The sequence below is a fragment of the Melampsora larici-populina genome (assembly GCF_000204055.1).
Source record: "Melampsora larici-populina 98AG31 unplaced genomic scaffold MELLAscaffold_60, whole genome shotgun sequence".
Classification (NCBI taxonomy): Eukaryota; Fungi; Basidiomycota; class Pucciniomycetes; order Pucciniales; family Melampsoraceae; genus Melampsora; species Melampsora laricis-populina.
In genome coordinates this window covers 506,833-528,149 of record NW_006768824.1, presented here as the reverse complement: position 1 = coordinate 528,149, position 21,317 = coordinate 506,833, and the positions used below count along the sequence as shown (strand labels likewise).

At 43.9% G+C, this 21,317-nt stretch overlaps 2 protein-coding genes across 2 annotated transcripts; one reads left to right on the top strand and one right to left on the bottom strand.

Annotated features, from left to right (window-relative positions):
- Nucleotides 1-9,323: 9,323 nt before the first annotated feature.
- Nucleotides 9,324-12,676, top strand: MELLADRAFT_112030 (uncharacterized protein; the record flags this gene model as incomplete). Its single annotated transcript, XM_007416403.1, has 8 exons — nt 9,324-9,596; nt 9,665-9,720; nt 9,760-10,060; nt 10,140-10,235; nt 10,365-10,910; nt 11,764-11,820; nt 11,894-12,154; nt 12,629-12,676. The coding sequence occupies 8 exons, from the start codon at nt 9,324-9,326 to the stop codon at nt 12,674-12,676; spliced, it is 1,638 nt and encodes a 545-aa protein (XP_007416465.1).
- Nucleotides 12,677-17,153: 4,477 nt separating this feature from the next.
- On the bottom strand, nt 17,154-19,657 carry MELLADRAFT_112029 (uncharacterized protein; the record flags this gene model as incomplete). Its single annotated transcript, XM_007416401.1, has 6 exons — nt 17,154-17,167; nt 17,191-17,728; nt 17,795-17,977; nt 18,012-18,059; nt 19,128-19,238; nt 19,310-19,657. The coding sequence occupies 6 exons, from the start codon at nt 19,655-19,657 to the stop codon at nt 17,154-17,156; spliced, it is 1,242 nt and encodes a 413-aa protein (XP_007416463.1).
- Between the last annotated feature and the right edge of the window lie 1,660 nt (nt 19,658-21,317).

The following is a 21,317-nucleotide window of genomic DNA, read 5'->3' as shown; positions in this document are numbered from 1 at the left end:
GAAAATGGCAATGGAGTAGTGATTCTTATCTTGAATTGACCTTCCTACAAGGTTCAAACCAATTATCTACTACCAGAGTAATCGTTCATAAAACAAGATAACACAAATATGCTGTAGTGAGTTATATATTGAAGTGTTTCTCAAGCCAGTTTCTAAAGAAAAGAAAAAACCAACTTTCTAATTTTCCTTTGAGATCGTTTACTGATTCAGATAGTCTGTGATCAAATGAACACTACAAAGAAAACAAAGTGAATTGGTGAAGGTGATTCAAACAGTTTCAATCAAATTCTTTCAATTTGGCTCGCGAATTCTTGATCCTTCAATGAAAGTATGATTCCTGACTTATCACTTTTGTTTTTGTAGGTTATGTGTTGTTCGTTACAGTCCCGGTGGATTCGATCAATCGATCAATCGATCGTAGCGGTGATAGGATGGTAGGTGGTTGAATTCAAAATGCTGAGCTGGTTTCAAAGTTCAGCAATGTCAATGTACTGTGGTGGCTGTCGGACCACGCGCGGGGCTTTTGTATAATCACTACGTGCGATGATTGTACACAGTCACCTGATGAAATTTATGTGGAGTTGTAATGTCAGCCACGTGTTTGGCTTATTACACACCACAAATAGAAGATTGCAGATGTAACTCTACAATGAATTATATGTGATTAAATTGTAGATGGATCAACTATTGATCTTTTTTCTCAAAAAATTAAAAAAAAATAAAAAAAATGCGAAATTTGGGGGGGAAAAGAATTTCTTTCTTTCCTCCAAGTTATTATCCTAAAATCAAAAAATGCTGAGCTTTCCTCAGTTTTTGCAATGAAATATTGATTGAAGCAATCAGACAAATGAAATGGAATATATTTTTGGTTTATTTTTAAGTTTTCCAATAAGATTGAGCTATAACACGCTCAAAAAATTAATCAAAAGGTTCTGAAAACCCGGATGAGGCCCCCAAATGTGAGCCTACTAGCGTCTGTTAGGCTAGTAGAGTCAATAAAAAGGTTGTAGAAAGTCTGATAACTTCTACTAAAGTCGTGTAGATCAAGATCTACAAGTGTGAACGGGTATAGACGTGGGCGTAAGAGCTTTACTTGCAATAAACAAGTAAAGACTGCAGTTAGTTGACCTTTAAACAAAGGCTTTAGACCAGGGATTTTGGGTTAATTATTGTCTTTACAATAATTAAAAAGAAGAGCAACTGACGCGCAGTTCTCAATCCTAATTTGATCCTCTTCTATTCTAAGAAAGGTCAAAGAAGGTGGTGTTAAGGTCTATTATAACACCGGGAACTTTACACTCTGACTGATAGAGATTTCCCCGTAGATTTAGAGTTTCTTATATCAGATGAATCCCAAATCTGATATGAGCAATACTCAAGGACTACTTCCTTACAAGTAATTCCACCAAATGGATATTACCAGAAATACTGATTATGGAGTCTAATCAGAAACAAAGTTGAATGAGCACTCAGAATAAGCAACAAGACACAAGGTTTGAGTTTCAAGGTTCGTAGAATCAGGCCTTTAAAGTTTGGTTATTGAAAAGCAAAGTTTAAAGGTTCTAGGAAGATGAATAAAAGCAAAGTTGTGTAGTTGTTGAATAATAATGTGATGATGTTCCTCTTCTCGATTTGGTTGGATTTCCAGGGTTTATATAGTGTGAACCTTGGAAATCTTTGGACTACAAGTGCGCACAAATTGTGGTTCTATGGTTAGGTTAATTACAGTAAGACAGTTACTATTGGATTATAAGTATATTTCACTTGTTACATATGTGTTACGGCTGTGAAATATATGTAGCTTTGGTTTGTATCAAAGTTATGTATGTTCACACCCTTTGATGTAAGTTCTGCACATGTTACATATGCTAAATCATATGTAACTTGACTCTTGAAACTGAGCCTTGAGTTGTGATTGCTATTTTTAAGGTTTTTATTATAATACGTCGCCCATTGGTACTCTGGTTTAGTACTCAGGGCTGACAACTTTAATTATTTCAAATTGACATGAGATTGTCGCATTATAACACATCAAGCAAAAGATAACATGAAAGATCAATTTCAATAAATATAAAAAAAACATACAAATTAATTTAGAGGAGTGGAACATGTGGGTAAATGTAGTGAGGAGTGGTGTGTGGAGGAGGTGTTTTTTTTTTCAGTATTTCGGGTATTCCTCCTTTTTGTTTCAACCTTTGAGGAGCTTTCAGCGTCGGTCATTTGTTCTAAGCGATCAAACAAAATTACCATATTACCTTAATTTTCGACCTCATGCTTGGTTGTGTCCTTTTCAAAAAAGAGAAGCAATTTGTTGTGAAAGATTTTGTTAACATTTTATGCCCAAATTTACTAAAAAGAGCTGTGTGCAGAGGAGTTGTAGAAGATATAAAAGGGGAGGGAGTGAAGCGACATGTTGTTTTTTTTCTTTCTTTTTTTTCTCATCTCCGACATAGAGTAGTTATTATATACAAATTACTTGTTCTTACTAGTCAGTCTTAGGTCACTTTAAAATCGGCCCCCTCCAATGAGGGAGATATTTAATTTTATTAGTGTTTTTTTTTCCATAGTAATTCATCAGTTGCTTATTCTTGTCGCGTAAAACCATTAACGGGAATAACACTTACTAAAGGTGTTGAGTTTTCTTTGCTTCATGAGCTTGAGTTGACCTTAGTGGTTAAAGAGTTCTCTAGAGAGAGGTCCTATTTTTCTTTTTTTTACCTTTGTCTTATTAGAAAGAGCAGTCGTAAGACCTTCCTAGCACTCCTAGTTCTGTAGTGTTAAGTTTCCTCTTTCAGGTACTGTTTACCACTTGTGGCGGTAAAGCTACTACACGGTTGAAGTCAGCCATCTGGTTGACGTACGCCATTGACCTTTTACATCCAATCCAGTCCAGAACAGATCACGCCGCCATCTCAATAGATCTTAATTCCACCAAAACATCCTGATCAACACCACTCGCCTGCCAAGAACATACAATCCGGTCTATATTGGTTGAAGTCTAGGAGCTTGGGTGGGAGTTTGGGACTCGGACAATTCAAATTCGCAAACACCCAACCAGACATCACATTAGGTCTCGCTCATCCCCCAAAAATCAGGTAAACCGCAGTATAAAACGGTCTCACTTACCTCTTCCTTCGCCCATTTCATTATTCCAGCATCGTTCAATCAGTCTCTAACACATTTTTGATATACTACTTTTTTGACCCCCTTTTGTACACTTTTCCTACATCGCTTCTTATCCCCTAAATTGTCATGTCTCAAGTTCCCCACACCAACCCTGATCAGTTCAGCTCCCAACAGACCGGTTCCCAGCAACTTACTATCACTGGTACTACTCACCCTGACATTCAGGCTGCAATAGCTCAGGCTCTAGAAGCTCAAAACAAAAAACACAAATCCACGCTCAAAGCTCGAGAATTGTTGATTGAAAAATTGCTGTCCAAATTAGAAGACATCACAATCAACAAAACCTCCAGTCCGACCGCCAGCACCTCCCAATCTACTTCACACAAGAAGTCAGCCCCCCAAAATTCTGTCAAAATCAGCATGGCAACACCAGTCAAAGGCCCCAGCCAAGCTGTTTCAGAGCCACCCCCCAGCTTATCAAGGAGCAAATCTACCGCTTGTGCAGCCAAACCTCCGTCTACAACTCCTCCAACAAGACATCCCCATCAAGTGATTAGTACCGAACACCCACCAGGCCACGAAAAGACCAAGGTAATGTAGTTGATTTTTCATTGCTTACTTTATGTACAAGTGCTAATGTTTTTTAACTTTAGGACGCCTTCCAAATTCATATCTGAGTTCTTTGGGGTATGCTGCAAGACAAGTCTGTTCTGCCACCTGCTGATCAAGGCAGCATGGATTTCTTTGCTCGCTCCTATACCGATCTCAAAGCCGTCACAAGAGCAATCCAGAACGCTGGAACTCCCAGCATCATTGCCATGTCTCAGATTCAAACGCTCCGTGACGCTAAGATGGGCCAAATTCGAGTGGCCCGGGGGATGATCGCTTTAGATCAGCAAGCCATCCTCACAATCCATACGGCTCTCTCAAAGGCTGGGCTATCTGTCTGGGGGCCCCAATCTAACACAAAGTCACAATGCACTTTTCAACGCGGCCAATTGATACATCACCATCCAAACGTTCCAAGAAGTCTCAGTCAGTCCCTGCTACAGATATCTCCAGGTTGATCCCAACCTCTTGAACAACATCGCCTTTCTTACCAACGTTTACAATCACTATGTCCATTACCTATCTGCCGGCAAGTTCAAGAGAGAGCTCAACTCTCCTGGCCGTTTGGTCAAGGCTGAGTCTATCAAAACAATATCTCAACAACGTCAAAGAGTAAGTTTTCATTCCCTAGTCATAGTTTATTTCAATCCTTCCACTCAAGTCACATTCCTTGTTTAATTCTCAGCTGGCAAAGTCTCGCCTGTGTTTTGCTGAACAAAACAAATTTCCAAAACACTACCTACTCATCCTTGAACAACCTTACGCTCACCGCAATGACAAGCTCAACGTAGATCTTCAAGTCCATACCATCAAGACCCTTGAATATCAATCCGCCAACGCCAACAAATTCATGCAAAGAGTTGACTCCATGATGAATCGTGCCGCCACCACGTCTGGCAAGGCTCCTCAGCGCCAACCTCGATTACTACCAATGGTCCCCGTAGCTTCCAAGTTCAAGACTCCTCCAAAACAACTGCCAATGGATTATTACAAAGCCAGGTGGTACAATGCTCTGACTCCTTCACAAAAGGAAGAGATTGTGAACCACAAGCAAGTGGCTTTGTTACCAAACACTGCCGAATCTCTGATTCCCGCTCCCAACACCCATCCAGCCGAAAAATTATCCGGCCGTGAGTTCAACAAGAAGTATCATTGTTGACTGACTACACCATACAAAATCAATGCACCGGCTGGCGACTCCGAAGACAAAGATCTCAACGGTCCTGGTTTTGCCAACAAACCTATATATCAAGAACACATGTCGGACTTGATCAATTTACAGGCTCCCAGCAAGGGAAGTGATGCAGAGGATAAAGCAGCGGTCAGTAATAAGTTCTTTGCTGCTGGGGACTATGGTGATTTGTATGAGGAGAGCGAGGATGGTGATTATACCCCGGATGAAGATGATGATGACGAGGAAGATGAAGAGTTTGATACAATCGGGGATCAGGTAAAGCAAGAGTAGGGGTTGGGATCTTTGGGCTCTTTCAATTGTTCTTCTGTTTCTAGTCTTGTGTTTGAAATTACGTTTTTTTCTTGATTGTGTATGTGTTACAAAAATGATCAAAACAATACAAAAAAATTAGTAAAAATGTTTCAGAAATACTTATAAAAATGTCTTTCCATTTCATCTTCTGACTGGTGTTACCAAATTGTGTGCTGTTTTGAAGAAGTTGCTGTTTTATTGACAAGTCGGCAATGAAGTTTTCATTTTTGAGTGGGCAATTGAGGTTGTATTTCAGCCACTGAGAGAAAGAGACACATTACAAGATAATCACGGGAGAACAAGTTGCATTGCAAGCGAAGGCACCAAGTAACAAAGAAAACAAATAACAAAAAAGAATAAAAGGAAGAAAAGGAAGAAACTAATGTTGAACCGGGCTGAGTATGATGCCACCTTCAGGCAAACCAAAAGTATGACTGGGCAAGACTCGATAAGCTGCAGTGGTGATCACGTCCATGGGATCCACAAAGAACATGAAATCTGGTTTGGTCCTCCCTATCACACTTCCCATCAAATGAAGGTAATAACAGAAATTCTGAGACGGGATATAGCACCATGCCAAATAGATCAGTAATTGGCTTGATAAGCTCAGCCTCCTGAACACTACCCTTCTCTTTTTCAAACCGATAAATTTGCCTAATGATCCCATACAATTTCCTTCCTCTCTCCTCCTTATAGCACACACAGTTATTAGGGGCTTTTGGTGAGATCCCAAATGTGCGTGTCTTCTTGTCGATGGCTAATCTAGCAATTGGCGTTGAAAACAGCTGGAATATCCTCGACCCCTCTGGGTGCAGGTGGTTATTGTAGTTTCTCAAATCGGCCTCCTTTATATTCAAATGAGCCAGGAGTTTCTCGTAAACATGGTCTGAAAGTCGAATTTGTGCCGTGTCCACTGCACATTCTGCTTTCTCTAGAATTGGTATTGAGTAGTCCTTCGTGAAGCGTTGAAGTGCACACATCTTGTTCATCATGGTTCCATCCATTTGAGCTAGGGTGCAAAAGACAGGGTAAGCACACTTCACAGTTGAAACTCATTGATTGGTCACTTGTACTTACATAATAAATGATTTGTTTTTGCTCCCTGCAACAGTCCATTAATACGTTTGCCAGCAAATTCTGAAACCCCCATCAATGGGCCCCAGTATTCCATCATGTCCGGTATGTTCTTTGCATAGTGATTATTTGGAAGGACTTTCAATCCATTGAAGATCTTTGCAGAAGTATCACCATAGATATTGTACATGTGGCGGAATTGACTGATCATGTCTTGGGAGACTCTCTTTGACAAGACAATTTGGGTGCGTCAAACCAAGCTGGCAATGTTGCGGACAATCGTATGGCAATCCAAAAGTGCAGGAAAGTCATCCACATCCAGGATTAAAAGTTCCAAGATGACTAAGGGGATAACAAACAAAAATAGTGACTTCCATTGGCTTGCCTTCAGTTTGCCGTGAGAGACGTCGCCAAGGTTTTTGGCAATTGGCTCCACGCCAGATGGCAATATCACATGCTTCAGCAGACGTGGAAGATCCAACAGTTGGCGTTCTGAAAATAGGCTCTCATCTGTCCCCTCCTTCAAATCAAAACTGTGTTGCCACGCCCCAACCATGATCACATCTTCATACTCATCCTCTTCAACAGTATCCTTGTCAATCCAATCACCTTTCTTGGGAGGTTTCTTTTCTTTTCCTTTGAAGCCCCATCAAAATTGGAAGTGGTGCTGGAGAACGCCTTCCAACCAGTTATGCATGATACCAAGGGGTACATGATCCACTGGATGTCAATAGTTTAATCGATTGAGAGTAGAATGTCGGATTCCAAATTCCTTGACTAGGTTGCTTTTTTCATTCAGTGTTTTTGCATCGTTCCATGCTGCTGCCCGCTTCAAGACTTCTTGCTTAGTGCGTTTTTTACCAAGGAAGAGTTAGACCCGTTCTTCTTGAGTACAATGGCACCAAGAACAAAACTGGTTTGCTGAGTGTGAAGCATAACCCGCGCACTTATAAACAGCCACTATATCGCCAATGAGAGCCAGAAGTTTCACTTTCACAAGTCGGCCTTCAGGAAACTGGTAAGTCTTGATGCTGATCCCGTTCTCTAGTACTAATAGCTCATCAATCAAAGGCTTCATGACATGGTCAATCGTGGTCATGTCCGGTTCGTGAGGTCCAGGGATGATCCCGGCAATGCAAGTGTTGGGAACAAGATTTTGTGAGGATGGTGGCAAGTTTGGAGTGGTGAGAGCCATAAGACCTAAAGATTCCTTCTTTCCTGCAATCTTGTTGCCACGTGGGTTGAACCAGTCAATGTAAAGATTCATGACCAGGTTAAGATCGTTTGAATGAGTAGTATTTGTATCATAACCCAAAGATTTCCACGCTCGCAATTGCTGTATATTGAAAATGTTGGGATCAGTGATGTTGTCAATTTCACTTGTCCATTCTTTGATGCTAGCTTCACTGTCGGATTTGCTGAGAAACCATGTGAGCCATGATACAACTGATTGTGTAACATATACACACTTTGGGATATTGGGGTTCACAAGATCTTTTGGGTTGATTCTATAAGGCTGCCTCTGATACAATCCCCTGTCTTTCATTGGCCGGAAGTTGTTGCCTTTTTTGAAAAGTGATTCGCCACATGGATCTGATGTCCTAGTTGCTTTGTAGGTGCAATACATTGGAGCCACGCGAGCGGTATACATCATATAGCAGGTTTGGCAGCAGATTTGTTTGGTGAGTTCCGGCACGATGTTTAGCTGGTTCATTGAAGTCCTGATGTCCTTCGGGATGAGTTTTGAGACACTAATGTCAGGAGGAAGACGTCCAGCCAATTCGACGATTCGGACCAAAAAGTCTTGTGCTGTCCGGCAGTTGTCTCGACTAAGCCTACATTTTAAGTGAAGCCAGGTCAAGAAGACAGATGCATGACCTAAAACAAACATTTTAGTAACGGCGTGAGGGTTTGAAGCAGTCAATGCTTACCTTTGATGACAAGACTAGGGTTACCATCTTCACTCTTGCTGTCGCTGATGCCAGCTGAGCTCTTAACAGTGAGTGCTGACAAAGATGCTTGTGCTGCCTCGAAGTTGGTGGCTAGGTGCTTTTGTCGGGTACGGTTTGCCACATATGTTCCATTTTGTCTTTGTGATTCATCATTGATGTATGTGTTGAGAATACACTGAGAACACTTGCATATGACGAGGTTGGTGGGTGGCATAGGAAGTGATGAGTAAAAAGTAAGTGGACGGCGAATTTAGCAAACTTAACTAAGTCCCTCGCTGGCTCTGACCCAAAGGGCCGAGCTCCAGCGAGGGACTTACCGCTTAAAACACTTTTCTCGCGTGAGAAGTGAGCTGTATCAGCTCCATATTCTCTACATCCGTGTAGCTTTTTTGTCCCTCGATGAACATGCCTCGGGACAAAATAAAAATATCAAGGCCAGGGGCCTCTACATATGTTCCAACTCCAACATCCTCTGTATTGATTTTGAGTCGGAAGCTATCCCGTAATCCTTATCACGTGTTTTCCACTTGTTTCTCCTTTCGGAATCTGTATATGCCTCCTGTATATGCTGCGCGTTTGGCTTGTAGGTTTTGGCACGCTTAGCTAAAATCCACCTCGTCGGAAAGACCTTTTGGGCGAAACTGCAGTTCCCGACGCGTCCCCTCCAGGTATCAATCGTCTTCCACCCCAAGTTTTGGAATCAGTCTTATCATGTTGGAGGCTACCAATAATATATTTTAATATATTTGAATATATTTGAATATATTTGATTGTTAGTAGCTATATCAGCATGTGTTCAATGACCCGGATTGGAACAATTAGAGCCAACACCTCCGATGTGTTGAATGAAAATGTAACACATTGAAAGAACAGCCCAGGGGATCGGACTGGGCTGGTATTCATGAAGCATATTAGCACTTATAGGTTGGGTACATTCGTATCCAAATGGTCCGCCATAGGATACACATTCCCTTGATACTTCAACGCAAAAGCTCCTCATAGATTACTTATAGAATATCTACAACTTCCTCGTCTTCACATATTCTTCACTTGAATACTTGATTATACGTGTGACCATGAACGCCGAAGTTATTCCAACGGGGAACTCTGATGTGGTTGGCTCTCAGATTGTCAAGATCTGCGACCACATCCACGATCTCGGCCTGACGCCCAAGAAATTTATTCTTGGCTTTCTTACATCTAATAATCCTGAACTGGTTTATCGCCGCAGACTCATCAGAGCGGGTGTGGGGTGGTCCGGTACGGTGGATATACTGGAAGGATTTCGCAACGTGCTCATGGGTAGTCCAGAGGGTGCAGCGCGCTGGAAAGAATTCATTTTAGATGAGGTTGGTCCCGTCCAGGACATATACCGTGTTGTGATGTGCCGGTTGAATATTACTTAACCAATCTCCAGGCTTCCTCCTTTGTCAATATCAAAAACATACGAGCAGGCCCCTACCCACAAGGCGCGTATGTCAGCTGAAGCTCGATCAATGAGGACTTTTTTAGTCAAGAGGCCGAGGAACATCGCGAGCGTCAAGTCAAGAACTCCATGAGCTTTTTGCATGAGCTGATTCAAAGGAAGCTGCGTGTATCTTTGGACATTCCCGATGTCGCCGCCGAAGATTCGGAACCTGTGGATGATGATGATTCCCAGGACTTTCCCTCGGAAGAACCCCCTTCAAATGCCACCTTGTCAGAATCACAACTCCTAGAGAACCCTTCCGATGAAGCGGCAATTCTATCACTTGATAACCTTGTGTACATTTTGAAGCGGGCTGCTGGCTTAAGAGAGCATAAGCTGAGAACAGTAAGCTACCAGGTTACTACATCCTTTTCGGATTTTCGAATACAAACATGGAACTAACTATGTCTATATTTGGTTCTAGCTTCCGCTGGCCATTTGTTTGATGTTGGCGTTTGCCTGCAACAGAAGAAGCAATGCAATGCAGGTGTTGAACGGAGTGACCTTTGTTGCCGGCGGGGTCAGCTGCCGCGTAAACGAGTTTCTACACTCTCTGTCCCTCACCGTCTCGCGAGATACCTCACTGAGGTTGATGGAGCGATTGCGCATCTTACAATCAAATTGGATGATGAAGTTGTTCAAACAACAGAACATTGTCCGGCCATTTCTCTGTTTTGACAACATAGATATCCATCTACGCATACACAACCTTCGAATGGATACCGCCAGTCAGACTTTTCACGGGACGTGGGGTTTTATACATGTTCCTCCGCCTGCTGTGATGGAAGGGGTTGAAGCCAAGGATGTCAATTTTGTAGCTTTTGAAAAGGCCATGGCCGCGGCTGAAGGTAAACCAGTCGATGTTCAAATGTTCATTCCCACAGCCCACGAACTGTTGCATTGGAAGAGTGTCATCCTGGCTCAGATAGCCAATGTTTTGAAGACTTATGTCGAACATCTTCTGGGAAGTGAGACTGTCAAGCTGGCCGATTTACAAACTCACCCTCCACCGATAGAGCCAATTGAAATGTATAAACCCAACATTTTTTTCTTACGCTTGATGGATGCTCCGGACTCTTCGGCGGATGGTGTTTCTCGCGTGATCAATCAGGTTCTTGCTCAGATAGGTGTGGATGTTGAAACCTTCTCGGAAGGCCTCCTGGTTGCTGAGGGAGATGTCGGCTCTAATGAGCTGGTTGAAAGTTTGCGTCGCAAGCGCTTTCCTTCTGGGAATCCCTCTGACTCCCTGCGATGGCTACTCACCGTCTTTGGGCCTGCCCATGCCACATGGAACATGTGCAAGGCATTGAACTCGGTCCATTGGGGTGATTCAACAAATGGGCAGGATACGGGCGCATGGCGAACGGCAGAGTCTTTGGGCGGATCTTCAAAGCATCCGTCACAACAGGATTTCAATACCTTGATGATGATGACTAAAAAGATGCATGATGCATCTCTCCTATTCACTTTAACGTGAGTTTTACATTTCCTTAATCCACCTTTAATCTATCACGATTTCCTTCATCAATACCTAACTGAGCTCTTGGAACCCTTATAGTGAAGTACTAGGTTCTATTGAACCAATTGACTTTTCGGATAGCAAATCCTGTGCTTCTCTCCTCGAAAAAGTCTGGAAGTCATTTTTTTCGCCCTGCGCTTTCAAATCAGCCAACGATAGCAAAGATACCAATCGCGTCAACCTACTGTACCGACTACGAGACTTTGCGACGATCATGGAATAGGTCGTCTTCTACTCATGTGGAAGCGGTGGTCCATAATGTTGCAAGGTATAAGTGGATTGTCACATTACTCACGTCATCTTCCTTGCATGGTCCTTTTGCTTGAACAGGATCTTCCAACCAAACATGCCCGGGTTGTGAAGCACATGCTGTTGATCCCCTCCAACAACCGAGCTAACCACTGGTTATCTGTGGATGAATTTTTAGAAATAAATAATTGCTGGCTCAAACATGTTTATAACAGTACAGTGAGTATGTAATTCTCTGTGATTATTCTGTGATAATCCGCTCATGATAATTTTTTTCCAGGGCAACGGAACAGATATACAAAGATTAATGTATCGATTCTCTGCCAATATTCCGCTGGTGAGTTAAGTCGTATTATGATAGAGACATTTTAGTATTAAATCACTTAAGTTTGTTTTCATGAAACTATCAGCTTAGAGCTCTTATTCAACAATTGAAATTGCGTTCGGGTAACAATCTTTCGTTTCAAAACAACCCAAACAAAGTCACCACCGAGTCAATGAAGAACTTTTTACAATATGCCCGAAACAAGCTCTCTCCAGCTTCCACTGTCCAGAAACCATCACCTGTTGCTAATGTTTTTGCAGAGGGTGTTAAAGTCATGATCCGTACCACTAGGACTGAAAGAGCCTTGGGTCTAGGGTCTCAATTCCAATGGGGAGGTCCGAACCAGGTCCTGGCGGCAACGCAGCAACAGTTACCAGACTGTACCGGTACCGCGCCGTACCGTGGCTGTGCAACGGAGTACCGTATTAGTAGTACCGTACCCTCTGCTTATGGACGGTACTGGGATGGCCGTGGAAGCCATTTTTTCAAAAGGTACGGTACCAGGTACAGTACCGCCAATTCGGGTACGGTACCAGCTACTGACCCGGGGAAGTACCTGTCTATAAGGTACTATACCGTACCGTACCTTCTTGTTGGTGGGGTACTTAGCAAGGGGTAAACCCCTGGCAACCCTCGCCCCACTTTCCCTATCACACCACCTGTGATCGAGAGATTCAGCAACGCAACAGCCGTAGCCATCCAAAGATGTTTACGGATCTGTTGGGTGAGAACCGTAAGTCCTTCGTATTTCATCTATTTCTGTCAAATATAACCCCTTGCGTCAATCTTTCCACTAATACAATGCTCGAATATGCTCTAGAAACCGCGGTCATGCCACTACCATTGCAGTGGGTTGACAACTGGCTGAGTGGGGGCAATGGTTATAAGAGCAGACCCTTGCTTCCGTTTTTTCGGTGCGTCCCTCCACCTAATTTTCTTATTTTCCTTTTCATTAAAACATCCTCCCATCCACCATTGGTATTGACCATTCTTTTAATCCTATTTGACTCGACACATTAGTTTTTTTTGCTCAATCTGTTCAACGTCTATATACAAAACCATGTCATCCTCCTCTGTCGCAGCTAGTCCCCAACCAAATCGACGCAGTAGTCGACTGTCACCGGCAAGAAAACAGTCTAAGATGATCATTTTACCTGCCGACTCTCGCCGTTCATTTCGCCGCTCCGCCAAGGACTACGAATCTGATGCATCCCAGCCAGTTACCGGCAAGAGACAGAGAACATTACCTACCTCTGATGACGAAGTCGAAGAAATTAGCAGCAAAAAGAAAAGGAAGGATCCCTCAGATGCGGACCGGGACGAAGAAGAATCTTTAGCTTGCACCGAATCCACCAGTAAAAAACCACCAAAAAAATCTAGATCTAGCACAAAACGAAAAAAATCCAATCAACCAGCCAAACCTTCTGCCCTCAACCCTTCAAGTGAACAAGGTGTTAAGCTTAAAATCAATTTAATACAAGACTCGGATGAAGAAAATAGCAAGGTTATGAAGAAGGACGTCGACAATCAAGAGGACGATGATCGGTTTGATCCCATCAGGGATTATTATGAGGCGCCGAAGCCAGGCAAGAAAGATGTAAGTCTAGTTTTATGAGGTCTTTTTATCTGATCAATTACTTACAACTGCTTTCCGTCTGTTTCCTCTTTATCTCCTTTTCTCCGTTCCCCTTTTCTGTTTACTTCATATCTTCTTTCATCCTTGTCACAGCCACCAGGCCAGCCGGGAACCTATCCCTGCAAACACTGCGGCAAAGATGTCCGTAGTGCAGGAGGCACCTCCGGCCTTTGGGCCCATCGAGACGGATCTAAGCAGCCCATCAAGTCTGGCAAGTCTGGATGCGATAAGAGGGATGCAGCCATCACAGCTGGATGCATCCTTCCCCTGACCATCTTCGAACAACGCCAGCTCGACACGACCCCTCCAGTACCCGGTCAAACCTCTATCACAGCTTATGCACAAACCGTTCCCAAGTTCGACAACAAGATCCTCAACCAGATGTTAGGCATGTGGGTCATTCGGACCGCTCAACCGTGGCAACGAGTCGAAGACCCATATTTACGGGCTACTTTTAGGTATGCAAACCCACATGCTCACTTATTGGGTCGCATGTGGGTTGCTAAGTTCGCCCACGAGGCCTACATGGAAATGCGTTCATCGGTTTTTAAAGAACTCAAGGTCAGTAACGACTTTGATTTATAAGTTAACTTTTTCTATCAACTGACTTCTTTTGTATCATTCTTTTACAGTCCCTCACAAGCAAATTTGGACTTATCCATGATGCGTGGACCACCAAGGGTAATCGATATGGATTTCTTGGGGCCACAGTGACATTTATCAACAAAGATTGGAGATTCGTTACGAGACACTTGTGCCTCAAGCTTATTGCTTGGCACCACAAGGGGGATTGGCTTGCTGAGCCTTTAATTAATATGCTCACCAAGCATGGTATACATGGAAAGATAAGTTTTTTCAAAAGTCCTTCATTTATTTTCAAGTTTTCCATCTTTTCATTCAATTCTTTCCGCACGTTCTAATTTTTTCATGTCTTTCTTCTCTCTTATCCACATGTTGGCGCAGACTCATGACTCTGGCAGCAACAACAACACCCTCGCCGAAGCAATGCAAATCCGGCTCAGCAAGTACAGTGAAGATCGCAACGAGCGTTTTGAATGGAACCACGAGAAGCACCGAGTGCGTTGTGTCTGTCACAAGTTCGCTTTGATTGTGAACGCTGGACTACAAGCTCTCGGTATCCAAGCACCACCACCTCCTCTTGTCAAGTCAACTATCCTAGGTGAATTTCCCATTCCAACCAACAATCTTCAATCGATCCCCGAGGAAGATGAAACCAAGGATGAAGGAGCAACCTCCAAAGAAGAAGTCGCCGCCTTTGAGTTGGACGACACTACCAGCATAAAGTAATTTTCCCAAGTAAAAAATGAATACATTTAGAGCAAAAAATGATTGAAAATGCAGTTTATCAGCATTAAATCAGCATTAAATCAGCATTATTCGGCATTAAATGAGCATTTTTAATTAAAAATGCATTAAATGTAATCATTTTTTCCTTGGGAAAAATACCTTTTCCTGGGAGTGCGAGGAGGTGGATGACGCCGATATCCACACATCACAAGCTAAAGACACACCGGATTGGTATGATGTCGTTGATGGCCCTCATCCCGAACCAGACATAACACTCGAAGATGTTCTCCAAACCGATCGTCATGAAGCTAACGCAGTTCACCAGCTGATGACAAAAGTGAGTCATTTCAATTTTCATCATGCTGATATTCCTAGTGTCTCTTGCTAATATATATATCTATATTGTTTTGTTAGCTGGATGTCATAGGAAGGAAGATCGGTGGCTCGGCTGTCATGTGCAGCCTTTTTGATGCATTAAGCCTTGCCATGCTTAAGCAAAAGCTGCCACGACCAATTCCAGGTTACGGCATTCGGTGGAATATCAAGCTGCAATGTTGGCGTCGGCTTTACAATGCACGGGAGGTATGGAAAAGTCAACTATCTTTTGCTGATCATTGATTTACTAAATACCCGATACATTCATTACGAACTAGCTGATCGATCAAATCCTCAAAGAGGACCAGATGGACCCACCCCGTAAATCTAATCAACAGACTCGACCTGGCGAGACACCTTTACCTCCGGATGTTCATCGTCCCCGAGGGATCTTCAACAAAGTAATGATTTCTCCGGATGAATGGCGCCAAGTCCAAGAAGTCATGGAGCTCCTTGAGGTATGTATCTCTCTCATTCAATTTATGAATCTGAAAACAATAAACTTATTATGGTTTACATCTAAACTACCTCAGGATTACAAGACTTTGACCAAGTTCTTTGAACAAGATGGTCCCACAGGCTCGCTAGTTATTCGTGAATATGTGAAGTTGAAGAAGAAAATCCAGAAAAAGATCGACGGAACAAAATCACGGGCCGATCCTCTGTTCCCCATGTTTCACGCCATGCTAGTGCGTGTTGAAGCTTACCTCAAAGAGGTGCTTGGCTCCGAAACACTCATCCTGGCCACCATATTGCATCCGGGTCTTCGATTGGATTATTTCGAATTTGCCTTCGGAGCCTCATCAAATGAGCATACTTCAGCGAAATTATTGATTGATTCAACTTATGCCAAGAAGAAGGAAGAAGTCGATGCAAACGGACCACCGACTTCCGGCTTATCAAAAACTCCGGGACATGGCAAGAAGTTAGAAGCCGAAGACGAGGAATTCCGTCGCCACAAGGAGCTGCAGCGAAGAAACACAGCAAATGAGCTACGGTCTTACTTGGAAATGGCTGAAGAGCCAGCACCTGAGGTCGTGGAAAATCCTCATTTGGCCTTGGCTTGGTGGCAAGTGAGTGACGAATTCAATCCTCCAATCCTAGACTCGTAACTGATATTGCTTATTTTCTTATTTTTCAGGTCAACGAAGGGAAGTATCCCATTCTTGCTCAACTTGCACGGGACTACTTGGCTGTTAGTGCTACAGCTTGCCCTGTCGAGCGCACGTTTTCATCTGCCGCCGATGTTTGCACCGCCGACCGCAGCTCTTCTTGCCGCGTCCCATCGAACGGCTTGTTTCAGGACGTATGTGGTCAGTTGAAGGGGTCAAGATGAAAGGTAAATTCAAGGATGCGACGGCAGCCATGAATCAATGCCTCTTTAATGATGCAAGGGCACGTAAGCGGCGGGGTTGACGTTACTGTGCTGCTTTTTTGTTTCTTTCTTTATTTCTTTCTGAATGTTTTCCAACCAATCTGTATGTTTGCATTTTGTCTAGTTGACAAAAAGCTTCAAATTTGTTTCTTGCTTTGATCAATGGCATTCCATTGTTCAAATGGTTTTTTGATACGGCAAAACATAAGGTACTAGCTACCGTACTTATACGGTACTACGTAGTACCTCAGAAGGTGCGGTACAGTATTGTACCGGAAATTTTTGGGCGGTACTGGTACAGTACCGTACCTGGCCTGCCTTTGGGGGACGGTACTGGAGCTTGGGCCATAAGGCGATCTCAGCCACTAGTCACGGTACGGGTGACAGTACCTAACGAGCGGTGCGGTACTAGGTACTGCCCTTTTTGGTACCGGAAAGTTAGATACAATACCAGTACCGCAGGTACGGTATCAGTACCGTAACTGTTGCTGCGTTGCTGGCGGGTGAGGAGGAAGATGGTGACGAACGGGATGAGGAGGAAGATGAACATTCTGATGCATGACAATCTTGTCAAGGAAAGACCTACCACCTGCAGAGTTGATGTTGTCCTAAAGCCCAATACACATGTATTCATGATTAGAATCAACATGATTAGAATGAACATACTGGGTAGCAAAAGAAAATTCACTCACATCCTTTGGATTTTTCGCCCGTTTTGTAACCCTTGAGTCTTTTCCGTCATTTGATTGGTCAACTATAGCCCGTTTGTTGAGGCTGGCCTTCTGCTTCATAGCCCCACTAAGATCCTTATCATGCTTCTTCTGTGCTTTCATGGCGGCCTTTCGAAGTTTGACAGCCTCATCGTTAAGCTTCTTTGCGGCCTTTTTTGCTTCAGCTTGTCCTTTATCTAATTTCGCACCTTCCACTGATTGGGGAACCCACCGTTTGAGTTTAGAGCGGCGATTAGGGTGATCTTTCACAGTTGTACTACCATTTTGAGCGGTGTGACCTGATCTTTCAATTGTGAGATGTGACTTGCTAGTTTTGAGTAACACTTGGAACTGATGTTTGATGACTTCGGAACCCAAAATTTGCTCAAGGAACCCGGGTTCCTCTAAATGATCAATGTTTTTGATTATCTCCCAAGCCAGAAAAGACGGAAACAGATCATCGTGTCTTATATCACAAGGTTCGGTGAAAGTCCCATTAAACAAATCTAAAAAGGACTTTTGGAGATCATCAAACGATTAGACAGACAAAGTACAAGCAAGGATGGGATCGTTCTTTTTAACTCGTTTAGGGACCCAACCATTGGAGCCTCCTTGAACGTTCATACCGGTTGGAGCTTCGTCTAGCATCGTAGTCAGCTCGGCAAGGTCCATTGCTAGCACCTTGTCGATGGCTTCGTTTGTGATGTGAGGTTGAAGAAGCCAAATCGCCTCGGCCTCCTCTGGCGAGCAGTTTGAGCAGTCGCACTGAGGCATCCCCTCAGCCAGCTGTCGAGCTGACTCGCCCTGGTACTCGGGTTCGGTTGTATCCAATGGGATCCATCCATGCCTAGGCGGTAGGCAGAATAAGTTAAAATGGTTACATTGTGAACGAGTAATCCGAAATGAACCAGTGAGAGAGACACAGTATGTTGCTTACTTCAGATCGACTGCTAGCGCAACCCAAAGGCATACGGGTGTGATGGAGATTGCATCCATGCGATCATCATCGCACATGACTCGCCTGTTGTGAAATTGTGACACACAATTTTTTCCTCGAGTCCGGTGAGACTCAACCAGTAAGATGCCCAGACCTCGCCGGCGGTCACGACCAGCGCGACCAAACATTTGGATCAAATTCCCTGGTTCCTGACGGCCAACGACTACCACCCGGCGCACGCGATGCCAATTCTGGCCTAGCCCCAACGCGAGCGTACAGCAGATGACTGCTAGGCTTCCTTCCAGGAAGTCTTTGACCGTTTGAACCTTGTCAAACACACCAGTTGAGGCATGATAACGACAAGCAAAAGAATTTAAGCCATCAGAGGCAAGGGCTAACCGACCACGGGCCTGGCAAATGATTCGGAGATAATCGAGTGTTGCATTTTGAGTTCCGGCGTATATCAGAGTGGGCGGGATTGAGGCCGTGGGCACAAGTGATTCATTTGCCATGATTCCTCGAAGAGAGGGATTAAGTGGACGCTTGAAACTCCGTCGGATGAGTCGGAGTTCCGGTCGTACCAGTTCCCCATAATAAAATTGCACATCCTTGTATTTGTACTTCAGATTTTGCATAATTGCTTCAACTTGCTGTGGCGGACAGGTGGCAGTCATCAAGAGGAGAGGAACATCGTCCGTGGCCAAGAATCGCCGCGCGAGTTTTCCATAGTGTGGTCGAAAAGCCCCTTTGTCCTGGACCTTTAGATGACTGACTGTGGTCTTGGCCTTGCCGGATTCAACCAAGACCCATGAATAGATCATGTGGGCTTCATCTACCACTTTCAGGATCAGCTTCCTTTGGAAATGTGGATTATGCCACAGCTGCTCAAAGAGATGGTTGGTGAGCAGTATCTCGGGACTCTGAGAAAGCAGAAACGTCAGTTACATATTGGGAAACCAATAAATTCATCATACTGACCACGTAAACATAGTGGTATTTACCGTTCAAGATATCACTTATAGCTTCCTTTGAAATAGAATTGGATGTCAAGTTAATCGCGGATTCGTTGACACTGGTCTTTTCAAGCACCTGGAATTGAGCAACATTAAAGTATCAACTCATGATGCTTTAATTAGAGCTATAACATCAATTTAACCAACCTGGTCATCACCAAGGGCTTCTAAAGGGCAGATTATAAGTACTATGCCATCACTATACAAATTGCGATAGAGTTCGGGTATGCGGCTCTTTCCATAACCCGTGCCTGCAATAAGGAAAGTAGTCTTCTTATTCAAGAGGCTAACTACCACATCAATCTGTAGTGGGCGCGCAGGGCACTTGTATTTCTCTTGGAAGACTCTACGAGCCTCTTCGCTTTGTTCCGTTGGACTAGCGGTGCCGATATGGCCAATAGGCTTTGGGAGGACGGCATTATGTGACAATTTCGCGGTTGGTGAGCCCTCGATGGCTGGAAGGACCTTGGTCTGGCTTCGAGTGCGATAAAGCATTTCAGTATCCTCGGGCTGATTACTGATGGACGACAGAAATTGTTTATGACGATGATGCTGATGAATAACCGAAGTGGTACTTTGTGAGATCGTGTGAAGTTGTGATGTGGTACTTCGCAATTTGTTTGGACGCGTCAAACTGTGGTTTGGCTTTGTGGTTCGGTGTTTTGTTTCTCGAATTGCCTCTTTCTGCCGCCGCAGCGGGTTAAGATGGCTTAAATACATGAAATCCAGTCAACCTCTGGCATATTGAGTGTCAGACGAGATACGGAGGATGTTGGAGTTGGAACATATGTAGAGGCCCCTGGCCTTGATATTTTTATTTTGTCCCGAGGCATGTTCATTGAGGGACAAAAAAGCTACACGGATGTAGAGAATATGGAGCTGATACAGCTCACTTCCCACGCGAGAAAAGTGTTTTAAGCGGTAAGTCCCTCGCTGGAGCTCGGCCCTTTGGGTCAGAGCCAGCGAGGGACTTAGTTAAGTTTGCAAATTTAGAAGGCTTGAGAATGGGTGGTAGGCGTCAAGGCTCACTTCAATAGGGGTTGGGCAAAAAAGCAACCAACCGGTTTTGCGCCCTTGAGAAGTGAGTCGAAAAGAGCCGAAGATGGCCGAAATCAATTGTGTGAAGGTTTCACAGGTCTGCCGAGGTCTGCCGCTCTGCCAGGGACCCGAAGAGTCCCAAAGTCAGTCTTCGGCTCTGATTTTCCTCCTCCAGCCCCCACCGATTGCTCAGCAAAATCCACACCAGGTGGTACTCGGGTAGACTGTTGCACCTTTCACAGAAGAGACCAGAGACCTGTAAAAGGTGAACAGAGCGTTTGTGTGGCTTGTAGCGGCACAAATGGCTTAGCCCTGTAGGACTTTTGAATGGCGACAGCTTTGGAGTTGTGAAGAAACACTTCATACCGGTATATTTTTTTGCGACACAAAAAGACAGACAAAAATGTTTGTCAGTTTTGAGTGGCTTTCATATTGCTTTTGAGCAATCTCGAAAGCATTCCGAAATTTTTGAACTGCGACTGAATTGTGTTCGCAAACCGGTTGGTCGCTTTTTTGCCCAACCCCTAATGACCCATCGGCTTGCGTCAAGCCCGTGTGTGAATTTTGGCTGGCGTCAGCTCGGGGCCAACCCGCGGCTCACGTCACTTTGGCGCGAGCCGGGCTCACGCCAATGTTGTTCCCGCAGTGGTAGCGGTAGAGCAACACACCTTGCCCATTACAAGGTTGAGATCGTGTGGTCGAGTCCCTGGCTCCCTTTTTATTCACACTTTGCACATTTTTTTTGTCAAGATCGCTAACAATTTTAATGGAGACAAGAAAACATTGCAACACCAAGTGTTACTATGCTAACTGTTTTGTTTCATCACATCAGACAAACATCAAAAGAAACGTACAAAAAGAATGGCAAAAATACCAAAATTCAGGCTCAAACCAAAGACCAGAGATTAGCCAGATAACCTCAAAGAGTTACACACCGCACTGTCACCAACTGCACCATGATGATTTTGAGACCAAGATGTTTTTTGTTGATTGATCAAGAATTATTTCTATGTATGTATTTTGTTCGAAGAACGTCTCTCTCATTCTTACGGTTACAAGACTTGAAAGGACAATAGTGGTGCCAGGCTGAAGTACGTGAGGCATCTTTGACGACCGG